At 52.0% G+C, this 22,576-nt stretch overlaps 1 protein-coding gene across 1 annotated transcript in view; it reads left to right on the top strand.

Moving 5' to 3' along the window:
* Ulk4 (unc-51 like kinase 4) overlaps positions 1–22,576 on the top strand; it is a 275,914-nt gene that overhangs the window by 162,781 nt on the left and 90,557 nt on the right. The window contains exons 34-35 of the mRNA XM_051202614.1: positions 15,006–15,172; positions 21,676–21,774. Coding sequence (XP_051058571.1) covers positions 15,006–15,172; positions 21,676–21,774 — 266 coding nt within the window. The remainder of the gene's footprint in view (positions 1–15,005; positions 15,173–21,675; positions 21,775–22,576) is intronic.

Raw genomic sequence — 22,576 nt, 5'->3', positions numbered from 1 at the left:
AATGAGCTTCGGTAACTGCCGCCCGCCCGTGTGGGAGTCGTTTTTCCCTCCAAGGACATAAAAGAGGGGGCAGGGCAGAGCTCAGCAGCACTGAATCCATCGAGGAAGGATGCAGATGCTGGCCGCCTTTCCTGCATGAGTCTAGCCTGCTTCCTTCCATCTTCAGCTCCCCAGTGTGGCAGCCTCGACAGAAGGGAATAAAAGCAAATGCTCGCCCGCACACCAGGAGAGCTCTTACACACAAAACAATTTACATCTTAATAGCCCACTTTCCTCACATTAACTTCCCGCCTGCATTTCATCTGGGAGATGGCAGGGATGTTCAGTAAACACGTGGCGTGTGTGGGTGCCTGCGTGCGGTGCAAGCAGAAATCAGCATCTCACATCCCAGCATCCCCGTCCTGTTGCAAGAGTTGTTCACATTTGGGTTTGTTTCCTTCACTTCGAACAGATTATTTGCTTTTTCAAAGTGTGTGTGTGTTTAATCTATGCACACTCATGAGCATGTGAATGCATGTGTGCAGGACAATCTCAGGTGTTGGGCCCTACTGCCTCTCATTAATTGCCACTTCCAATGCCCGGCCAACTGGCCCAGTGAGCTTCTGAGCACTCCCCTGTCTCAGCTTCCACAGTGTGCTGGGATTGTAGGCATGTGTCACTGTCCGAACTTTTGTGTGGGTTCAGGGATCCAAATCCAGGTCTTAGTTCTGTGTTGGGTGTCCTGTCCTCAGCCGTGAACAAACCATCCTTGAATCACAGAAATTTAGAGCCACTGTTTTTTTGTTTGTTTGTTTGTTTTTTGAAGCTTTTCGATGTCCAAATGACAAAGAGTGGAATAATGGGGCCAGACGTTTGCTCGGGAGCCTGAGGCCTCACTAGGAAGGACTGAGATGAAGAGATGTGGAGACCTGGCCCAGCCCCTTCTCCTGTGTTCTCTCCAAGGCCAGTGCTTGGCCAAGGCGCCACTGAGCATTCTGTACCATCTCCAGTCTGTCCCCAGCTTTTGCTTTAGTTTTTGTGAAGTGGATGGAACAGTACACACACACACACACACACACAACACATGCACACATACTACACATGCATAATACTATACATACCACATACACACACATCCTACACACATGCACACACACACTACACACTACACATGCACACATACTACACACACTACACACACACTACACATGCATAATACTACACACACTACACACACATGCACACACACAACACACTAAACACACACTACACATGCACACATACTACACACTACACATACACACTACATATATACATTACACATACACACTACAACACAATCCTACACACACTACACACACACATCCTACACACACACACTACACACACTACACATGCACATATACTACACACACTTTACACACACATCCTACACACATGCACACACACTATACACTATACATACACATCCTACACACAGACACACACGCTACACACACATCCTACACATACACACACACACACACACACATCCTACACACACACACACACACACACAGCTTGGCCTTTGGTTTTGAGTTTCCCTCCCTAGCCAACTCGATCAGACGTTTGTTCTTGCATTATGGGGTATGCTTTCTAGTAGGAACCCTGGCATGCCGTCGTTGCTCAATAAAACTGGTCAGGAGCGGAAGCTATTAACAAATGTTGATATTGGAGCAGGAGCCTCCTGCAGAGGTATCAATGTGATTAGTTCTTTTTTGCCTAAGTGCATCTACATGGAGGCTGAGGAGGAGAGGCAGAGGCTCCTCAGCTTCCAGCTTCGGCCAGACAATAGTGCAAGATTCCCTGAGGAACCCACGGGTGAAGAGTGGCCTGCGCTGACCTCAGGCCACCCGTGGATTTGTGGCTCACCCGTGGATTTTTGTGGCTCGCCCTGTTTTGTGGCTCACCCGTGGTTGTGTGGCTCACTCATGGTTTTGTGGCTCACTTGTGGATTGTGGCTCACCTGTGGTTGCGTGGCTCTGGTTCTGCCACGGTGCTGTGCTGGTTGAAGTGGGGTCTGCAGCCAGGGAGGGACCCCAGGGCACCATATTCCTGGCTATGGGTTTGCCTGTTCCTTCCCTCTCTCAACCCTAGGATGCTTCACACGCAGCCATCACCCCTTGTGGAATGAAGAGAGAGGCAGCCATAAAATTGTTGTGTAGTCATACAGCGTCAGTGACTCCCATATAGGGCCAGACAGACTCCCGCCACGGCTGATCACATGCTTAGATTTCAGTATGTGTGTTTTGGTTCCCTTAACTTGGCAGTATGATCTGAAATCAGGAATGCAAAGGTTCCAGCCTCCCTCTTCTCGGGGCTGCTTTGACCTTCCAGGCTCTTTGTGCTTCTGTGAACTTCAGGGTTTAATTCTCACTCTGTATGGCGAGCCACTGGCGTTTGGCTGTGATTCTGTGAGCCTCCCGGCATGGATGTCGGGAACTGTTCTCCACCAGAGAAGCTTTCTGGGGCCATCTCTCCAGCCCCATGTGAGTTTTGTTTCATGTTGGATTTGACATGCTCTGACGTCTGCAGAGTGGGTGTGCATCTGTGTTTGTCCACACACGGGTCTTCCTGTGTTCACTGTGTGTACCCTTTCCAGGTTTTGGTAGAAGCTAATGATTTGTCTCACAAGGTATTTAAGGAGGGCATTGTCTCCCTGGGTAGTTTGGGAGGGCCTTGTGTCATGGGATGGTTTGGGGAGAGGGCTAAGTGTAGCTATTGTAAACCCCATCTGCAGTGGATACATAGCTATGCGTTTGTATCGGGATCTCTCTGTGTATATGTATGCAATGACAAATGTAACGAGTATGGTTTTTCTGCCCGCGCCGCCACTGGTCTTGTCCTGCCGCCCATGCCAGCCCCAAATAATGTACAGAGACTCTGTATTTGATACAATGTTGTTAGCCAGGTACTAGTTTCTTATCGGCTAGCTCTGTCTTAATTATTAACCCATTTCTATGTATTTCCACGTGGTCTTACCGAGAGCGGAGGAATGGCAGTTCTGTTCTCTCCAGGCTCTCCATCCTGACTCTCCTTACTACTTCCTCTTTCCTCCTTGTCTCCTAGTCCCTCCTATCTTCCTTTCCTATTGGCCAACAGTGCTTTATTCATTAACCAGTATGAAAAACATATACAGAATGACATCTCCCATCATTCCGTGTGTCTGTGGTTAAGAACAATGTTAGACTTTTTCTTTTCTTTAAGATTTATTATTTATTTAGTGTGTGTGTGTGAGAGAGAGACAGACAGACAGACAGATAACTGCGCTAGTGCCAATGGAAGTCAAATGATTGCCTGAACTGGAGTTACCTTGTGAGTGTTGGGAACTGAACCAGGGTCCTTCCACAAGAGCAGCTGGTGCTTTTAGCAGCTGAGCTACCTCCCAGCTCAATGCTAGTTCATTTTAAATTACAACTTTTGATTAGACTGAAAATTACCTAGACATGAAATGTTATCTCTAAATGTATGTTTATGGTTTGCATTTCTAGATGTAAGTGTAACCCTGAATCAATGTGATGTATTCAGATGGTGGGTGCAAATTTAGACTGAGCATTTCCACAGGGAGATGATGGTCATGTACTTCCCCTCTGAGAGCCATCATGTACAAGGAGGCATGCCTAGTTCCTCTCAGGTCACGGGTGGGGGGGTGCCTCTCCCTTTGCAGCTGTCAGGGTTAATCAGCAGCTGATCCGACACTGATGGGAAGTGAGTTCAGAATCTGAGTCAGTCTGGAGGCCTGAGCCTCTCGTAGACCAGAAGCACAGACCTGGTGTTATTTCCAGTTGCTCATCCTTGATGTTTGTTTATTTCATTGTTGAGGACTGACCAGTGGCAGCCGCTGTTACAGACTGGTCACAACCGGGTAAATCAAGGCTCCTTCCTAACAGCTGTGCTGCCTGGAGAAGACTGGCAGCCAGCGGTGCGGGGCCAACGGCCAGGCCTCTGCTCTCATGAGCACATTTGAGGACAGGAGGGAAGGAGAGAGGATGAAGGGAGGGGAGGGGGAGGGCCAGCCGGGCCAGCCTGTAAGTGGCAGGCACTCTGTGGCCACCTCAGTATTCCTTCCCATATTCACACTAAATAGAATAATGAACACTTCTATGTAGAGTAAGAGTTTTGTTTGTAAAAACACTGATTTGGTTAGTTTTCTAGAACTTTAAGGTCTAGAATTAGACATTTCTAATGCAGATCTGTTTTAGTTTCTAAGTAAAATTCAGACCCTACATGGTGCTTCTGTGTTGTGTCAGGGTGTTGAAACGCCAGGTAAGAGTGACCAGGCTCCTGCTTTCCTTCTGGAAAGCCCTCCATATGAGGATGCCTAACTGGGATCCTACAGTTTTTCTATGTTTGCCAAACTCCTTGTGCTTATATGTTGTTTTGTTACTAAGAAGAAAACAAAAGCTTTGGAAGGGGCTGGAGAGGTGGTTCGGTGGTTAAGACGCTCAGTTCTTGTCGATGAACTGAGTTTGGTCCCCAGTACCCACATCGGCAGCCTACAGCACTTAAAACTCCAGCTCCAGGGATCAAACACCTCCTTCCGGTCTCTATCCACACTGTGTACACACACACACACATGCACACACACACACACACACACACACACACACACACACATACACACACACGCAAGCAAGCACACCTGAAAAATAAACTTTGGCAAACTTGGGATATTTAGAATATTTTCCTTCCCGTGTGTTCCCCTTTCCTGCTAAATCTCCGTTATGATTCTTACGAAACAAATATATATACTTATGTATATATGTTCTTGAATCTCCTCCAGCCAAACATGGTCTCTGTTTCCCATTTTAATCTTCCTGCCTTTCTTTAGACCGAGTCGTTTCTACAGCTCTGTCTTCAGGTGAGCTAAGCCCCTGACTCCATTATTTCCAGTCCCCCCTTTCCACCTGGGATGCACAGACCACTTTTTGTTCTAGAACATCCATGAATCTTATATGTTAGGGTCCAGTTAGTTTGCTACGACCATGTTTTCTGTGTCCTTGGCTACCTTAAAAAGCTGCATCATCTTGAGGTCTCTTCCTGCCCTCCGTTGGTCTCTCCCAGCTTGTAGACTGCATTCCCTTGCTTCCAGGGGATCCTATTCATTTTATTTTTGCAGGTGTTTATTCCAGGGCCTGCGCTGCTCATCTGAGTTCCGTAGACAGGATGCCAAGTGTCCTCTGGCTGTCATTTAATTTATAGGTGGCTCAGCTTGATTCTTTCAAGGCTCATTTTAAATTCTTGTTGCCTTGGCCCTGCTAATAAGGAGTGGCATTTGGGGTCTTAGGGAAATACGCAAGAATCTTCAGCAAGGCCTCCCCTGTGTTGTCAGAACTGTCTCCAGGCTGTGTGAGATCAGCAGCTCCCACAGGACTCAGGCGTGCAGGGCGATGGTCAGCGCACACCCCTCCTTTTCATACAGGGACATCTTAGAACTTAGCTGGAGACTGTGCAGGTCTCTGCCCTTAACCTCTCTTTCTCATAAGACACTAACCCCGGGCCCAGCTCCCCCTCCCCGAGGAAGACAGCAGGCACGCTCTGTTCAGGCCTGTCACCCGCATCTGAGCTGGGAAAGGAAGCCCCACTAGATCCCTGCTCCGGGAGCGAGGGAGCTGGATTCAGGTCCCCCGTCCCCCTCCCCCAGTCAGAGCATTGACCTTTCTGTTAATCCATCCCACCGGGGGAGAATAAGACCATCACCACAGTTTTTGAGCCAAATTTGAAGCCAGCTTTGTTAAATACTATCCAGTATTAACACTGGCCAGGATGGACACTGGCCAGGTCCGTACTTAGGATCCCCAGACAGTGGTACCAGATTATGCTAGGTGCTTATAAAGGCAAACCCCACGTGGCTTCAAACTCCCTGCCTTTGTCTATCTGGTCAGGGGCAAGCGTATGTCTTGATGTACTTCCTGGCTACGCGCCCCACCCCCACCCCACCTATGTGTGATCCAGCACATTCAGTGCAGTTGGGACAACCAACCTTGTTTACAGAAGTGGAAACCTGTGGCTTGTCATCTTACATAAACAACAGCCCCAAGAATTCCAGGAAGCTGTCTGTCCTTGGGCAAGTGGAGCTTACAGGTTAGAGGCATTTTTGTTTTTTTGTTTTTTTGTTTTTTTTTTGTTTGTTTGTTTTGTTTTTGTTTTATAGACCTCTTAAGCACAGTAGCACAGTAATTTAAATCAATACATAACTTTAGCCTTCACATTTCTTGTCTAACATTTGAGGAACACTTATCTTTTGTACTTGATCTGGGGCAAACCGCACCAGTGTGTAGGACCAGTTATAGCATCACCTAGAATTAACATCATGTATCACAGGAGGTCTGGTGTGTGCCAGTCATGTTTTTTCAGTGTGTGTGTGTATGTGTGTGTGTGTGAAAACACTCCTGTTTGTGGGTCATAGCTTTCCCCTAACTATCATTCCTGTCCTTTGTCTGTTTTTCCTGCCGCCAAACTCACAGACATTTACCTGACATGGGCGTTAGCTCTTGAGAGGCTCTGGGCTGAAGGAAGCAGGAGTTCTCTCCCATACCCTGAGCGCTGTCATTGTGCCCATCTCTTTCATTAAGTCAGCTTCCTTGATGACTCACTGTAGAGCTCAGAAAGGACCCCGCTCACTTTAAATACATGTCCTCCATTTTGAAGGTGTGTTCCTTCAGTAGATGTCCTTCCTGTGAGGAGCTCGCAGTCCATCTGGGAAGAGATGCCTTGTTTGGGAGGGTGGTGTCTCAGACCTGGAAAATGTGCACAGATGCTATTAAAGGGGAGAGTGATGAGTGCAGGGGGTGGGTTGAGGGAAGCCAAGGCTGTGGTGGTGTACGGCAGTGAACCTACACCTGCACAGGGCAATGTGAACATGGTACCTCGGTGTGCTGGAGACCATGGAAGGCGGTGTGAACAGGCTGCCCTGGTGTGCTGCATGACCATGGAAGGCGGTGTGAACAGGCTGCCCTGGTGTGCTGGATGACCGTGGAAGGCGGTGTGAACAGGCTGCCCTGGTGTGCTGCATGACCATGGAAGGCAGTGTGAATAGGTTGCCCTGGTGTGCTGGATGACCATGGAGGTCGGTGTGAACAGGCTGCCCTGGGGTGCTGGATGACCATGGAAGGCGGTGTGAACAGGCTGCCCTGGTGTGCTGGATTACCATAGAGGGCAGTGTGAACAGGTTGCCCTGGTGTGCTGGATGACCATGGAAGGTGGTGTGAACAGGCTGCCCTGGTGTGCTGGATGACCATGGAAGGCGGTGTAAACAGGGTGACCTGGTGTGCTGGATTACCATAGAGGGCAGTGTGAACAGGTTGCCCTGGTGTGCTGGATGACCATGGAAGGTGGTGTGAACAGGCTGCCCTGGTGTGCTGGATGACCATGGAAGGTGGTGTGAACAGGCTGCCCTGGTGTGCTGGATGACCATGGAAGGGGGTGTGAACAGGCTGCCCTGGTGTGCTGGATGACCATGGAAGGTGTTGTGAACAGGCTGCCCTGGGGTGCTGGATGACCATGGAAGGTGGTGTGAACAGGCTGCCCTGGTGTGCTGCATGACCATGGAAGGCGGTGTGAACAGGCTGCCCTGGTGTGCTGGATTACCATAGAGGGCAGTGTGAACAGGTTGCCCTGGTGTGCTGGATGACCATGGAAGGTGGTGTAAACAGGGTGACCTGGTGTGCTGAATTACCATAGAGGGTAGTGTGAACAGGTTGCCCTGGTATGCTGGATGACCATGGAAGGTGGTGTGAACAGGCTGCCCTGGGGTGCTGGATGACCATGGAAGGTGGTGTGAACAGGCTGCCCTGGTGTGCTGGATTACCATAGAGGGCAGTGTGAACAGGTTGCCCTGGTGTGCTGGATGACCATGGAAGGTGTTGTGAACAGGCTGCCCTGGGGTGCTGGATGACCATGGAAGGTGGTGTGAACAGGGTGACCTGGTGTGCTGAATTACCATAGAGGGCAGTGTGAACAGGTTGCCCTGGTATGCTGGATGACCATGGAAGGTGGTGTGAACAGGCTGCCCTGGTGTGCTGGATGACTATGGAAGGGGGTGTGAACAGGCTGCCCTGGTGTGCTGGATGACCGTGGAAGGCAGTGTGAATAGGTTGCCCTGGTGTGCTGGATGACCATGGAGGTCGGTGTGAACAGGCTGCCCTGGGGTGCTGGATGACCATGGAAGGCGGTGTGAACAGGCTGCCCTGGTGTGCTGGATTACCATAGAGGGCAGTGTGAACAGGTTGCCCTGGTGTGCTGGATGACCATGGAGGTCGGTGTGAACAGGCTGCCCTGGTGTGCTGGATGACCATGGAAGGCGGTGTGAACAGGGTGACCTGGTGTGCTGGATGACCATGGAAGGGGGTGTAAACAGGGTGACCTGGTGTGCTGGATTACCATAGAGGGCAGTGTGAACAGGTTGCCCTGGGGTGCTGGATGACCATGGAAGGTGGTGTGAACAGGGTGACCTGGTGTGCTGAATTACCATAGAGGGCAGTGTGAACAGGTTGCCCTGGTATGCTGGATGACCATGGAAGGTGGTGTGAACAGGCTGCCCTGGTGTGCTGGATGACCATGGAAGGTGGTGTGAACAGGCTGCCCTGGTGTGCTGGATGACCATGGAAGGGGGTGTACAGTAAGTAGCAGCTGGAGTATGGAGAGAGGTGGATGTGGGTGAGTGCAGGGCTGGGCTCACTCTCAGCCGGGTAGTTGTTGGCAGCAGCAGAGGCTGCTGTGATGTGGTGGTGAGTGCAGTATTGTCCCAGGAGTGGGGACCGCAGGGCCCTTTGACCTACCGGGCTCTTTACGGGACTGGGCTCTACGATCAGAGGAGAGCCACTCAATGACCATGAGGCACAAGGACAAGCATGTCAGGTCACAACACGTCATCACTGCCCCTAACGTCTCCCGCTCTTCAGAAGTCCCCATCCCTATCCCCCTCTGCTTCCAATCCAGGATGGTTCCCAGCCGGCTAGCACTGAGAAAGCAAGGCAGCGGAGCTTAGGCAGGTGGACCTGGCCAGCACTGTGGTGTCCCTGTGGTGTCCTTCGGGCAGCCAAGCAGCACGTACCGTGCATCTACCTTTCAGTATGTGAATTTCAGTGCCGACTCTGAAACTTCCTTTAAAAGTGGGACAAGCCAGGGGAAAGTGTGAGCAGGCAGGAAGAATTTCCCCCGCTTCCCAGGGCTCAAACCAAAGCCCCACGCTGAGCTAATTAAGCTTCCAGCCCCGGTTTTTAAAAGTGCTTCAAGTCCTGTCAATCATTCCTTTTGATTTTTTTTGAAAGATGTAAAAATATCTGTATTTTTTTTCCTGATCGCCCAAGCAATGCATATTCATTATAAAAATTTAAATAATGCAGAAGTACATGAAGGTAAAAGCTAGCTACCCCAAGAGGTGAGCCACACTGTGTCTCCACATGCAGAGAGCTTGCTTGCTGAGCTGAGGTGTGAGGAAGGATCTAGGAGTCAGTCAGCTTCCCTGCAGCCTGGCCAGAGCCGATTACATCTGTGTGTGGGTACCGTGCACAGCACAGGCGCCCTTGACGTGACTTCTTACAGGAGTCACGCCCGGTGCCTAACAGGCAGCCGGAGGAGGAGTCTTAGCACACCGCTGTCTTCTGCTGGCTTCCCACGTTGGGTGCCAGAGGTGTGTCTTAATTCCTATATTAGTCTATGTCTTTGTTGAGGTCAGATTGTCCTGTTTTCTTGCTGATGACTTTCCCGGCCTCCTCTAAGGCTTCAGTCAGGTGGGGTTGTAGAACTTAACCCCTGAGGTGAGTGTTTTAAAACGATGAAGTTTATTCCTATGAGGGCTTAAAAGCCATCTACCCATTTCCTTGCTCATGCGCTAACTCACCTTGTCTGCCTGGTTCCCCTGGCTTCTGTCAGCACTCTGTCCCCTGCGGGAGCTTTTCATTCCTGTGTCGGAATCGCAGCGTTTGAGGAAACATTGCATGGATAGTGACTTACCTCTTTAAAAACCCACCCAGCTATCATTTACACTTACATCTCAAACAAACCTTAAAGCCCGAGTGGTAAGGTCTCTTAAAACTTGGGTGAGATTCTGAGCCCTTGTGGAAATTACACGGACATGTGGGTTTGGTTTTATCCACCCTTCCGTTTGTTCAGGCCTCATCTGTCTTTTTGTTATGTGTCTGATATTTCCTTCCATCATCCTGTGTTTCTCCTCAAATGCATCCCTGGGCCACTGTTTAGGGCCAGATGTCACTAGACCACGAAGGGGACTTTCCAGTTGTATGGGAATCTTTACAGCTCTGGCTGGTAGGGGACGTTTCTCCGAGGTTCAACTACAGAGACACTGGTAAAGCTACTGTGTTTCTGCTGTCTTCAGCTTATTTGCTGCCCAATAGAATCTAGAATGGCGTTCAGGAGAGGCCTCTTTTCCTTCTCTTAGCTTCTGTGGATTGGACACGTGTGCCTCGGGTGTTCCCCCTCCGAGAGTGCACACAACCAAGTCAGTCAGGACATGGCCCATGACTGCCAGCCTCTGTTTCAGCCTCAAGTTCAACCTCAGGGCCAGCCACAGCCACAGGAAGCCAAATGTGTGTGTCCCTGGCTGGAAAGAAGGTGCCTTGTGTCCTCCAGCCTCCTCACACCCCTCTCTGTGTCCTTATGACCCTCCAGCCCCTGGCTGCCCCAAGGCTGAGACCTGGCTCCCTCACTACAGCAAGCGCTGGGGCTGCCTTTGCAAGCTCCCCTTCGGGTGACCTCGGTTTGTTCTGACACAGCCACCTTGCCAGGGTCAGTGGTGGATCTGCTGGTGAATAGCAGTGAGTTTCTGGGTGTCCCAGGTCTGGCAGCCTGAGTATGGGTATGGAGAAGCTGTTCCTGAAGGACCTGCTAGGAGCCACGGGTGCACAAGCTTTGGATGCCAAACGATTTGCCCCTGCCCATGCAGCTTTTGCAGCTGAGTAGGAAGGCATATATGGATATTCCTCAGATGAGTGAGCAGCTTGCTTCTGTGTTGAGGTGGGGGTGGGGGCTCCAGGAGGTCGAGTGGGGGGGGGAGTCCCCTGGGAGCCTGGTGTCTGCAGGCTGCGGGAAGGTGGCGCTGTCTGAGGCTCAGGGCACAGAGGGGAGCGAGCTCCGCACCCATTCTTCTGCTTTCAGTGTGTGTCCTCACATCTGTCCTGTGTGGTGGCTGTGAGGCTTCATTGGGTGCGTTTGGATGTAGGTGAGCATGTACAAGTCCCCTCATGACTTGAATTGATTTTCATTGTAGCTTCAAATTCTTCAGAAACTTGACATGTCAAGGCCGTCAGTTTTTCCTAAGTAATATTTTCTCCACAAAACAACCACCTTCCCCCACCCCACCCCACCCCCCAAAAAAATAAACTCCCTGAAGATGCCGTGCACTCCCCACTGAGTGTCCCTCTGCAGGGTCTGAGACCTGTCTGTAGCTGCTGCACCAGCTGGCGTGGCACCTGTTAATTAACTGTTGCGGGAGATGTCACCGGAGTGACAGTGGCTGTGAGAGTATGGGCTGCTGTCTACACAGGGTTTTTTTTGTTTGTTTGTTTGTTTTTTTTTTTTTTTTGCACTTCCCCCTCCCCTCTCTCTTTCAGTGTGTGTGTGTGTGTGTGTGTGTGTGTGTGTGTGTGTGTAAGTGCAGTTCGCTTGGAGGCCAGAAGAGGCTTGGAGCTGGAGTTACACGTGGCTGTGAGGCCCTGTGTGGGTGCCGAGAGCTCAGTTTGGGGCTTCTAGAAGAGCCACATGTGCATTTAGCTGCTAGTCCCACGTTTACTTTAGAAGCTAGCATAAAACAGAGTGACTGGACCACCCACATGGAGCCCCTTCCTCCCCACAGGCTTCATTCCTCCCAGAGACTTGGTTTTGTGCCTCGGAAAGGTAAGCTGGAGAGCTTCTGCCCATTCTGTGTCTGCTTAGCCCTGATCCCTTCTTGCCAAGTTCCAGCATTTTGCTTCTGAGGTCACAGACGTTAATGTCTCAGGAGACCCTGGGACCCACTGAGTCCACCTGGGTCATCTGGGTCAATGCCTCAGCTTTGTTCGTTTATTCGGTCACGTGTTTGCAGAATCCTGAGGCTGTGTGAAGCCAATTCACAGGTTCCAGAGATTAGCGTGAGGGCGTCTGTGCTCAGGACATGTGGCATGAAGCTAGACCACGATGGCTCCGAAGCTTTCAACCCAGAGAAATGTGGACTTGTGTTCCCCATGGCTGCTGTGGGTGGTACTTGTTAGCCCCAGGACAAGGGAGGCGGGGCCCTAGGATACTTTGTGACCTAGAACTTACAGTTCTCCAGAGTGCCAGACTCACCCTTCACATTCTACCGAAGCAGTTTGAAGCTGGGTGTGGTGGTACATGTCAGAAACCCTAACTCACAGCAAGTTTGAGGCCACCAGTGTCTATTCAGTGATTTCCAGGCCACTGGGGGTTATGAAACAAGACCTTTTCTTTAAAACACACACATACAGGGGGGGGGGGGACGGAGGACAGAGGGGAGGAAGAGGGGGAGGAAAGGGGGAGGAAAAGGAAGGAAGGAAAGGGAGAAAGGGGAGGGAGGGAGGATGGAGGGGTGGAGTTGGCTTAGCCTGTGGACTGGCTTCAGTGGTAAAGCATTGATTGATTGTAGAATGTTCCCCACATTCCCTGTACCCTGACCACCTCTTCCTACAGAGGCAAATGTTAATGAACCCCAAGAGACATGGCCACAGGCTAGCAAGATGCGAATGTGAACTGTCCCAGAGGAGGCCGGTGTCTGCTCAGGGTCACATTCGCCTTTAGAGACAGAACAGCAAAGTGTCTTCCACAGTTTTAAACAATCTCACAGTGCTCTGGGATCCACTTTCCACTCCAGCAGACCACAACAAAGTAACTATGTAATAAGGACGCTGTGACCGGAGCTGTGACCAGAGCTGGGGCAGCCCATGCTCATTAATATTCCCAGAACTCTGAATGCATGGAAATGGCTTGTGAGGGAGCTCCTTGAGGATTTGCTCATAATTAATACAAAACCGTTCTCAGAGTTTTTTGATGAGTTGGTTATAATGAATGCAGAATAATTCCAGAGTTCTTTGACTTAATGAAGTTTGGTTTCTTTTAGAGATCTTAGGTTGGAGCAGTAAACTGTTGTGATTGGGGCTGGAGAGATGGCTCCACGGTTAAGAGCGCTGGCTGCTCTTGCAGAGGACCTGGGAGGTGGCCCACAACCACTTATAACTTCAGTTTCATGGATAGGATGCCCTCTTCTGGCCTCAGCCGGCACTGCAAGCTGGTGATGCACATACATGCATACAATCAAAACACCCCACACATAAAAATTTTAAAAATGAAAATAAAAAAGATAATTATTACGCTAGCACATAACCTGATGGCTGAGGAGTGCTAGAATGCTTTTCATGTGCCTTTACAGGTGTGTGCATGTGTGCTCCTGTGTGCACATGTATGCATGTGTGAGGGTATATGTGTGTGTGTGTGCTCATGTGTGTTCACGTGTGCTCATGTGAGGATATGTGAGTGTGCATGTGCATGCATATGCCTGTGTGTGTACGTGTGCATGTGCATCATTTCCTCTTGTTGCTTCTGACTGAGGATAATGCTGAATATCTTGATAGTAACAGTAAACACATTGACATAAATCTCAGAGCAGCACAGTGTGAAATGCCCGAGGCATCACTCTACCACGCTAAGGGCTGGTAGTGTGAGGTGTGCAGAGATTGCAGCAGACCCACTAGTTCATAATTCAGATGTTCCTGTAAATTGCAATTAATTGTGTTGCTTAAATGCATGAAGAAAAAAATTGTTTGTGTTACCTCCTGGAAATCACCCAATTGTCCCTGTACATGGCTCCTGGGTCTCACTTGGTCCCTGGCGGGTTGGCCTGGAGACCCCGACTTCTGTCACTTGTGTGTAACATGTTCTGCTTTGGTCAAGCCTGCTGTGTGGCTGTGTGTTTCTGGTATGGTTTGGGGCTCTCTGGCCTCAGGGGGCCCCTTGGTGTGAGTTCCCGTGTGCAGCTGTCCTGCTGTGTCCTGAGGAGGCTGTTCCCTTGTATTTACCTACCACCTCAGGTCTTACAGCCTTCTACCCCAACCCCTCCCACAGTGACCCCTGAGCCTTAGAAGGAGGGGTGAGATGCCGATGTCCCACCTCGGGCTGAGCACTGCTGTGGCTCTCTGTGTTAACTGGCATCCACTGCAGAAGGGAGCTAGAGGTCAAGACAAGACATTGTGATAACACGCACAGCAAGCTCCAGCCAGACCACATCTCTGTAGTGACATCTTGTGCAGTGGACTTGTCGGTGGTGGCTGCATCCTAGGGGCGTGGCTTCAGGTGTGCACAGGTGACCTCTTATAAGGAAGAGGAGGGGCTGGCCCACTCTCTTGGGCCATAGTTGGAACTCCTGAGGGCCGAGACTTGCATCTTCATGAGCAGGAAGGCCATGGTGGTTATTTACTATTAATTGTATAAGTGCATCCCTAACAAATACCTGTTAATCATTCATCTTGGGTCTTGTGGACACATTTAAACCCGCCTTCACATCTCAGCATGGACGGGGGGGGGCACTTGTGTCCCCCCCCCCTTGGGAGCTATTGGCAACTGATGGCTCTCAGGAGAGAGTCAGTTTTGAGAATGTTGCTCGGGGTAAGCTGACCACATTCCAGGGAAGGCCGCCACGCACCCAGGAATGTATGCGCAGCAACACAGATTGGAGTTGGTTAAAATAAAGAGACACAAAGTTGTGTAGGAAAGGGGAGTGGCTCAGAGAGGAGCTGGGACATGGGTGACAATGACCAAAACACATTATATGAAATTTGCAAAGAACTTAGAAAAGAAAGAGATCCCTTGGCCCATTCCAGGCTCCTGAGCAGACGCTGGGGGTTTGCGGCTTGGAAACCTTTGTTTTACGCAACTTTCCCAAATTAACTACGAGTGTTCAAGTCCATGCCACACGAGTCACACGGCATGTCGCTTTTATCGTCTTATGACGAACACTTTTCCTTTTTTTCTACCATCAGGACTCGTTGGTCACATCCGCAACATGTTCACAGAAACTGCCACGCTGTGCTTGGATGGCAACCACAAAAGCAACACAGAGCCAGCGGCCACGCTGCTGGTGTCCCTGCTCGATATCCTGCTGGGCATGCTGACACACACCTCTAGTGTCGTTCGGCAGGCTTTGCAGGTGAGTCACCCTCGGGCCTGGTCACCCTATCGCTGCGGTCCCTGCTTGGTAATCTTCCTGTAGCTTGGCTTTGTATTTTCAAAGAATGTATGCTGTAGATGCAGCCTACCCAGGCCGTGGGAGGCGGGGTCGTGATCAAGGACAGCACAGTGGGTCGAGGAACCGTAAGGGAAGGCAGGGAAGCCCCGGTGGGCATCACCTGGGAAGCCACTCATGCGTGAGGACAGCTTTTGCCTTGGGTGCATCTGGGGTTGGCCAGTGGTGGGCTCATCTCTTTACCCACCCTCAGCAGGAAGCTGAGCATGCTGGGAGCAATAGATGGTCACACGCATGTCATATATGTGTGCTCTGCAGGAAGCTAGCCGAGCATGCTGGGAGCAACAGGCCGGATGGTTATACACACGTCACATGTGCCTGAATCTACAGTAATTGTATTCATCCTTGTCACTAAAAGCAGCTTAGGGACGGTTTCATTTGGCTCACAGTCAGAAGGGACGTAGTCTGTCATGGTGGCCAGGCATGAGGCAGGAGGGTGGGGTGGCTGTGACCGTTAGCAGCGAGGCGCAGGGTTTCTCCATTCTTGTTCAGGGTTGGCCCCAGCTCATGGGACACCTTGGTCTCTCAGGCTCTTCTAAGTCACGCCAAGTTGTCAGCGAAGTTTAACTATCCCGGGTGTGTCTGTCCGTCTGTCCGCCTGTCCGTCCGTCTGTCTCCACACATATTCCCCCACTTCCTTTCCTTTGTAACTGATGAATGGTCAGCACTGTTAGACGAGCCTGAGGATCTGGAACGTGTCCCACAGCCACAGATAGTGCTAGTCAGCCATGAATATGACCCATGTTTTGCACTGTGCTCTGTGAAGGGAGAGACGGGTTTTAGTAGATACTGCTGTGCGGAAGGCCCATTTCATTTTAACTCACTGACCAGCCAAGTCATGTGACACTTAGGTCAGGACAAGAGCATGGCGCTTGGGCAAATCACTGGCCTGTGTAAAATCCTGGAGAAAAGACTGAGTCGCACGTCCGCTCCTCAGCTCCGATAGAAGCAGATGCCGAAGTCGGGGCAGAAATGTGGCCCCCAGTCTCTCCTCTTTGCCTGTCCCACCCATGGGTCCCTCTTTAGACAGTGCTGTTCTCACGCCTTGATGATCGAGCGCAGTCGGTGGAGGACTGGGCCCCGAAGGAAGACGGGAGTTAAAGGATGGGGACTAGATAGAGACCCGGCCTTTAAAAGCCAGAGCTCCTCAACACAGTTTCCCGGTTCCCTTCCCATTGCCCACACCCACCCCAGTGCCCACCGCCCTTAATTCTCTTTGCAGCCCCCATCCCCGCCCTCCTCACTCACAGTGAGAGCCGGGAATGGCTTTCCCAGGCGGCCGCTGGCTTCAGTCTCCGTCATGTCTAGTGTCCACCCGCAGGACAGCGTCCTCCAGGCTGAGTTAGGGAAGGAGTTGGGAGGGAAGCTCTCAAAGACCAGCCCACCCATCCGGGCCTGGACGGCTGTGCACCTGAGGGCTTTCCCCGGCACTTTAGAACCCTGCGTCCCACACGGGGGCTGTGCCCAGCCCACCCCACACGGGGGCTGTGCCCATCAAGCCTGTGCCTGCATCTGACAGGAACTTCTTCACAGGGGCAGTGGAAGGGTGCAAGGTTCGAGTCTCGGTCAGCCATGTGAGCAGCTTTGCTTCCTGGGAGAGAGAGGTTCGGTGCAGGAATAGGGGTGAGTAGGGGAGGGAGAGCGGTGTAGCGAGAGTCAGGATCTCCATCAGTTCCTACCACAACGGTTGCACGATTCAGAATCGGTCCTAGTCCGTCTCCCCAAGTGTGGGGTGTGAGGGGCAGGAAGGCACAGAGACCTCACGGGTATCCCGAGAGACACGGGGACGCCATCTGTTCAAACCCCAGACGCACCACCTTGACCTGTGTCTCTGAGCCACACGCTGTGAAACCTAGGAGAGACGATAGAGCGTCCTCCATGATCATGTGTAAGCATCTTCCACGTGCCTGGTTTGGGGAACCTAGCAGTAACCACTTCTTGTGTCATGAGCTCCAGGGAGAAGAAAAACTCTTACACACACATACACACACACACACACACACACACACACACACACACACACACACGCCCGTTGGCAAGAGGCTGCCTTTGCTGACCAGTTGTGGGTCTGTGTGTTGGTCACCGTGTGCTGGAAGAAGCAGCTTCGCAGACGAGAGTTGCCACACGCAGTGATCTGTGGGTACAAGAGTCATGAGGGGTCCTTCTATAGGGATAACGGTAGTAGGGCCTTCATCCTCACGCCCAGGCTCAGGGATCATTGAGGCCTGAGAACCAGAGGCAGTGGATGAGCAAGGAAGCCGCCCTCCAGACCTGAAGGGCAGAGATGCTCACGTGAACTCGGTGACTGCGATAGCCAGCAAGACCCACATGACCAAGCCAGACAAAACCCAGGTGTGGGAAGCAGAGGTGGACATGAAACTCCCCCCAACCCCCAACCCCCTCATTCCCCCACCCCCACCCCACCCCCGCTAAAGAGCCATTGGCAAGTGATAGTCGCTTGGAGAGAGTCAGTTTTCCTTGGGGGTGGCTTCTGGTAGGTATGTCAACCACCACCCAGGACAGGCCCCACCCCAAGAGTATTTGAACAGCATAAATTGGGTGGGCTTAACAAATAGGAGGAATAGCATGGAGTTGGTGGTCAGGGAGGTGTGGGAGGGGTCTGGGAGGAGCTGGGGGGGGAGGATGGATGTGGTCAACGGATTGATAAAAATGGGGTGGTTTGGTTTTAGAAAGAATGGAACATTAGCTTTTAGGGACCATCCAGATGTTTGGTTGGGGAAGACTGTCAATATGCAAATGCTTATACATGTGGCAATGATCTGAAGGTCAGGGCACTCTCAGATGGACAATGGCGGGGGAGGGGGGGCTCGTGAATCCAGCTTTGAGGCTGGGCAGGACATGGCCCCAGACTTCCCGGTTGGGGTTGTGTGTCTCAGTGCTGAGGGGGCATCGAAAGCCTGCCGCAGGGCTCTAGCACTGGGGCAGTCAGACCATACTGGCCATGCACCGAGCTGTGCTTGGTCTCTCACAGAGCCTGGGGCGGCTGGGGCTGTCTTCTGCGGCTGAGGTGCACGGTGGAACCTGTCACTTCCTACCTCCGTGACCTTCCCTTGTGACTCTGTCCCATGAACTGAACCACCTTCTGGTTGCTCCTTGGATATAAGTGACATTTTCAGCACCGTCCTGGACAAATCTCTGCTTTCCCTTAAAAACGGCAATGGTGCGTCCTTCCCTATGGCATGCTTTTCTGACTCAGGAGGGGGCAGTCTGGGCCTTCACCTCCACCCGACCCCAGGGTGCCTCTGCAGCCTGCCCTCTGCCTGCCCAGCCCCAAACCAAGCGCGTTCATTGTGGCTTCCATCCTCCCTGCCCGCCTCAGTGCTGGGATGGCCCTGGGGCCCCTGTGCACCTGAAGCAAGGTCCCCACCACAAAGCTATATCCTCAGCCCTTGCAGTTATCTGCTCACATTGATATGGGCAGGACCCTTTTGTGGTTCTAGAATTTAAACCCGGGGCCTCATACATGCGAGGTAAGCCGCATCAGCATGTGTTGGGGCCTGGGTAGGACCTCAGCATAAGTGACAGAATCTTCTTGTTGTCCCCTCCTTGTGCAGAGATTCACCTGGCCTCTGCTCATCAGGACCTATGTGGAGCTCACCATTTGCCCCCAAAGACCACTCCCCCATCACAACCCACCCCCTCCCCTACACAGCAACCCACGCTAGCCCTTTCCTGCTGCACAAATCAGGGGCCTGGGTATTTTCCTCTTTTTATTTGTCCAGATCCATTATTTCCTTGAGCAATGTGGAATTCTACCTCAGGTGTCTAACAAATGTAATTACTTCTCTGCAAAGCTCAGCCAGGCTTCTGTCTTCTCTTGCCTGGACTGCAACACCTGGGCAGGTCTGGGGACGCCTAGTGGCAAGGGACAGAGGCAGAAAAGACCAGAGGCAGAAGCAAGGAGCTGGATGGGGAGGTCAGTGACCGTGTCATGTAGGGACCGGAGCCAGCATACCCAGGGGACCAGAGAGAGCTGGGTGTCAGGGAGCCAACCCAAAGAGGGAGACGCTGAGGTGTGCAGAGAGGCAGACCTGGAGATCTGTGGTCTCTCTGGGCCTCTGGGGGGGGTGCCATATCCATGAGAGCCCCTTGATATGCAAGACTCCATCACAGGCCGAGTGAGTCCTTTGTGAAGGGTGACACTAAGTTTTTAACGTGTTCCTTTTACAAACTGCAAAGTTATGTACAGTTGAGGTCTCTTTCTGGAACCCCTGTCCACTGCAGAGTGTCCACGTGGGCTTGCTCCGTGGCCTCACCTGGCAGCTCAGAAGGCTTAGGTAGGGATTGCTGGCCCCATGGCATCTGCTGCAACCCACACCCCAACCTGCAAACCTGTCTTATCCTTACCAGTAGACATCAGTGTCAGCTCCAGGATGATGTGCTAATGTTTAATGTGCAAAGTCTGCTACTACGCGTCCACCTGTGCCTCAGAAGGCGGTAGATCAACGGCCACGATGCTGAGAGGTCCAGGTCATCAGGAGAAACTGCTTTTCTCAGAAAGGCAGGCGGGGAGCAGGCAGAGGAGAGCAAGCTAGCAGTTGCCACTCTTCCCCTCAGCCAGGAAAGGTGTGAGGTGTTAGGAGGGTGTGGGATCCTCAGCCAAGTCCTCGGCACCAGAAATAGCAATACATTAATCAGGCAGGTGAAACTCCGTTTGCAGGCCTAAAGCGTGGGAATCTTAGCTTCCTGGGGAGGACCCTGGAGTCCAGGTTCATGATCTGGGGCGCAGAGGCCTGCTCTGCAAGGTCAGGCTAAGGTCATGTTCTAAAAGCCAAGACAGAGAAGCATCCTGAGCAAAATGTGGTCATCCTAACGCTGAGGTGGTAGAAGATCCGGTTCTGAATGTAAAGCTCTTCATCTCTGCCGTGGGAATGCTTGAAGAAGGCCCGAGAGCTATCTCAGGGCAGCAGGACTCGACTCTTACTCCAGGGCAGTTAAGCTTCCTGTGATCTGGACTCACCTGGGAAACAAGCCTCTAGGCGGAGCTGGGAAGAACTGGCTGTGCTGAGTAGGGCTCCCTGCTTCCTGATTGTGGATACAATGTTGCAAGCTGCTTCACGCCCCTGCGGTCTTAACTTCCCTCCGCATCCGGTACCCGGACACTGAGAGAGAATAGAGGCCTTTCCCCTTAACCTGCTTTTGTCAGGGTGTTTTTATCGCAGGCACAGGAAAGTAACTAAGACGGGGTCCAGAGGAGTGGAGAGCCATCCTCGAAGCCTGTTCATGTAGGTCGGGTAGATACTCTGGCTGCTATGTGTCATAGATGTGCATCGAAGCACCCAGGGGAGATGAGTGGTGTGACTTGGCACTGGATGGCCTTGGGTTGCCCTTGGCCTTGTTACATATTGTGTGACTTTAGATAACAACATTGAAGTTTCTTCTCCCCCAAATGTTTTGGTGTCTGTGTGTGTGTGTGTCTGTGTCTGTATCTCTGTGTGTGTGTAAATGCCACGTATATGTGTGCTGTGTGGCATGCATGCATTCATGTGCACTCACAGGCCAGAGGAGGCGGCCAGGTGTCTTGCTCCTTCACACTCTGCTTCCCTTCCTTCACGTAACCCTGAAGCTAAGATGGAGGCCAGAAAGCCTCAGGGAGCCTCCAGCCCCCTCCCCAACAGCCATGTCTGGCTTTTTATTTGAGTCTGGGATCTGAATTCAGGCCCCTTGTGTTTACAGCAAACACTGTAAGGCACTGAGCATCTCTCAGAGCGGCTGTCACCCAGATTGAGATTGTCTAGATCTTAGTTTTGTCACTTAGATACTAGGGTGAGAAGCCTGGAATCTCACACTGGCCGGGACGATAGGGCGCTTACCCACTGCAGGGTGGACGATGTGTGCACTTAACCAGGAGGCGTTCCCCTTGGGCCCCACCTCACTGCACTGTTTGGGGCCTGCAGGGGTGAGGCCTCCCTAGAGGAAGTGGATTGCTGGGGGCAGGGCTTGAGGCTTTCTAGCCTAGCTTTGCTTCTTGTCTACGCTCTGCTTCCCGTCCCCAGAGTTGAGGGCCCCTCCCACCACCGCCCCTTCTACTGTGATGGACCGGACCCTCAAAGTGCGTCCATCCTCCCTACAGTTACTCCTTCACATTTCGGGGGTGGGGCGGGAACTGGGGTGCGGGTAGGGGCCGGTTGTTTTGAGACAAGGTATCACTACCTAGTCTTGGCTGGCCTGGAACTCACCGAGACCGCACCCCAGGAGACTTTGTCGCAGGGGTGAGGTGAGGAAGGTAGCTGCTCCATCCTTGCCCGGTTGTCTCGGGATCTCCGGGGCCTCCGCCCTTCCAGCGCTTGGGGACCAGGGCAGCATCCTTGGCCCCTGTCATCTGCCTCTCGCTGCCAAGCTGACCAGTCACCTAGACCACTGGCGTTTCTTTTCCTTCGTTCCAGGCCCAGAAGTCAGGCTCGAGAGGGGACACACAGGCGGCAGAGGACCTGCTGCTGCTCAGCAAACCGCTCACAGACCTCGTCAGCCTGCTTATCCCGCTGGTGAGGGCGCGCCGGTGTGAGGACACATGTGTGGGCTCTCCTGTGTGAGGACACGTGTGTGGGCTCTCCTGTGTGAGGACACGTGTGTGGGAGCTCTCCTGTGTGAGGACACGTGTGTGGGCTCTCCTGTGTGAGGACACGTGTGTGGGCTCTCCTGTGTGAGGACACGTGTGTGGGCTCTCCTGTGTGAGGACACGTGTGTGGGCTCTCCTGTGTGAGGACACATGTGTGAAGACACGTGTGGGAGCTCTCCTGTGTGAGGACACGTGTGTGTGAGCTCTCCTGTGTGAGGACACGTGTGTGGGCTCTCCTGTGTGAGGGCTCGCCTGTGCCAGGGAACCTGTGTGCTTTTCCAGAAACGTTGAGACTAAGGGCTGGGGAGACGGCTCAGAGGTTAAGAGCATTAACTGCTCTTCCAGAGGCCCTGAGTTCAATTCCCAGCAACCACAAGGTGGGTCACAGCCATCCACAGTGAGATCTGTTGCCCTCTTCTGGCATGCAGACAGAACACTGTACACATAACTAATAAATCCTTAAAAAATAACTTTAAAAAAGAAATGCCGGGACTAAAGCAAATTTATCTGAATTTCAAGGATGCTCGAGTTCCTGTTACTTTAATTCCCTTCAAAACTGGAACCCAAAGGAGCTTCCAGAGCCTATCACTCATTAAGACAGTATTTAATGTCCAGGCAAGATGGCACACACATGTTACGTGAGCTCCAGAGAAGCAGATATGTCTTTGTGTGTGTGAGGTCAGCCAGGAGTACACAGTGAGGCCCTGTCGGAAAAAGGATGGATGGAC

The sequence above is a fragment of the Phodopus roborovskii genome, unplaced genomic scaffold (assembly GCF_943737965.1).
Source record: "Phodopus roborovskii unplaced genomic scaffold, PHOROB, whole genome shotgun sequence".
Classification (NCBI taxonomy): domain Eukaryota; kingdom Metazoa; phylum Chordata; class Mammalia; order Rodentia; family Cricetidae; genus Phodopus; species Phodopus roborovskii.
The sequence above is the reverse complement of the archived record's forward strand: the minus strand, read 5'-3'. Positions and strand labels throughout refer to the sequence as shown.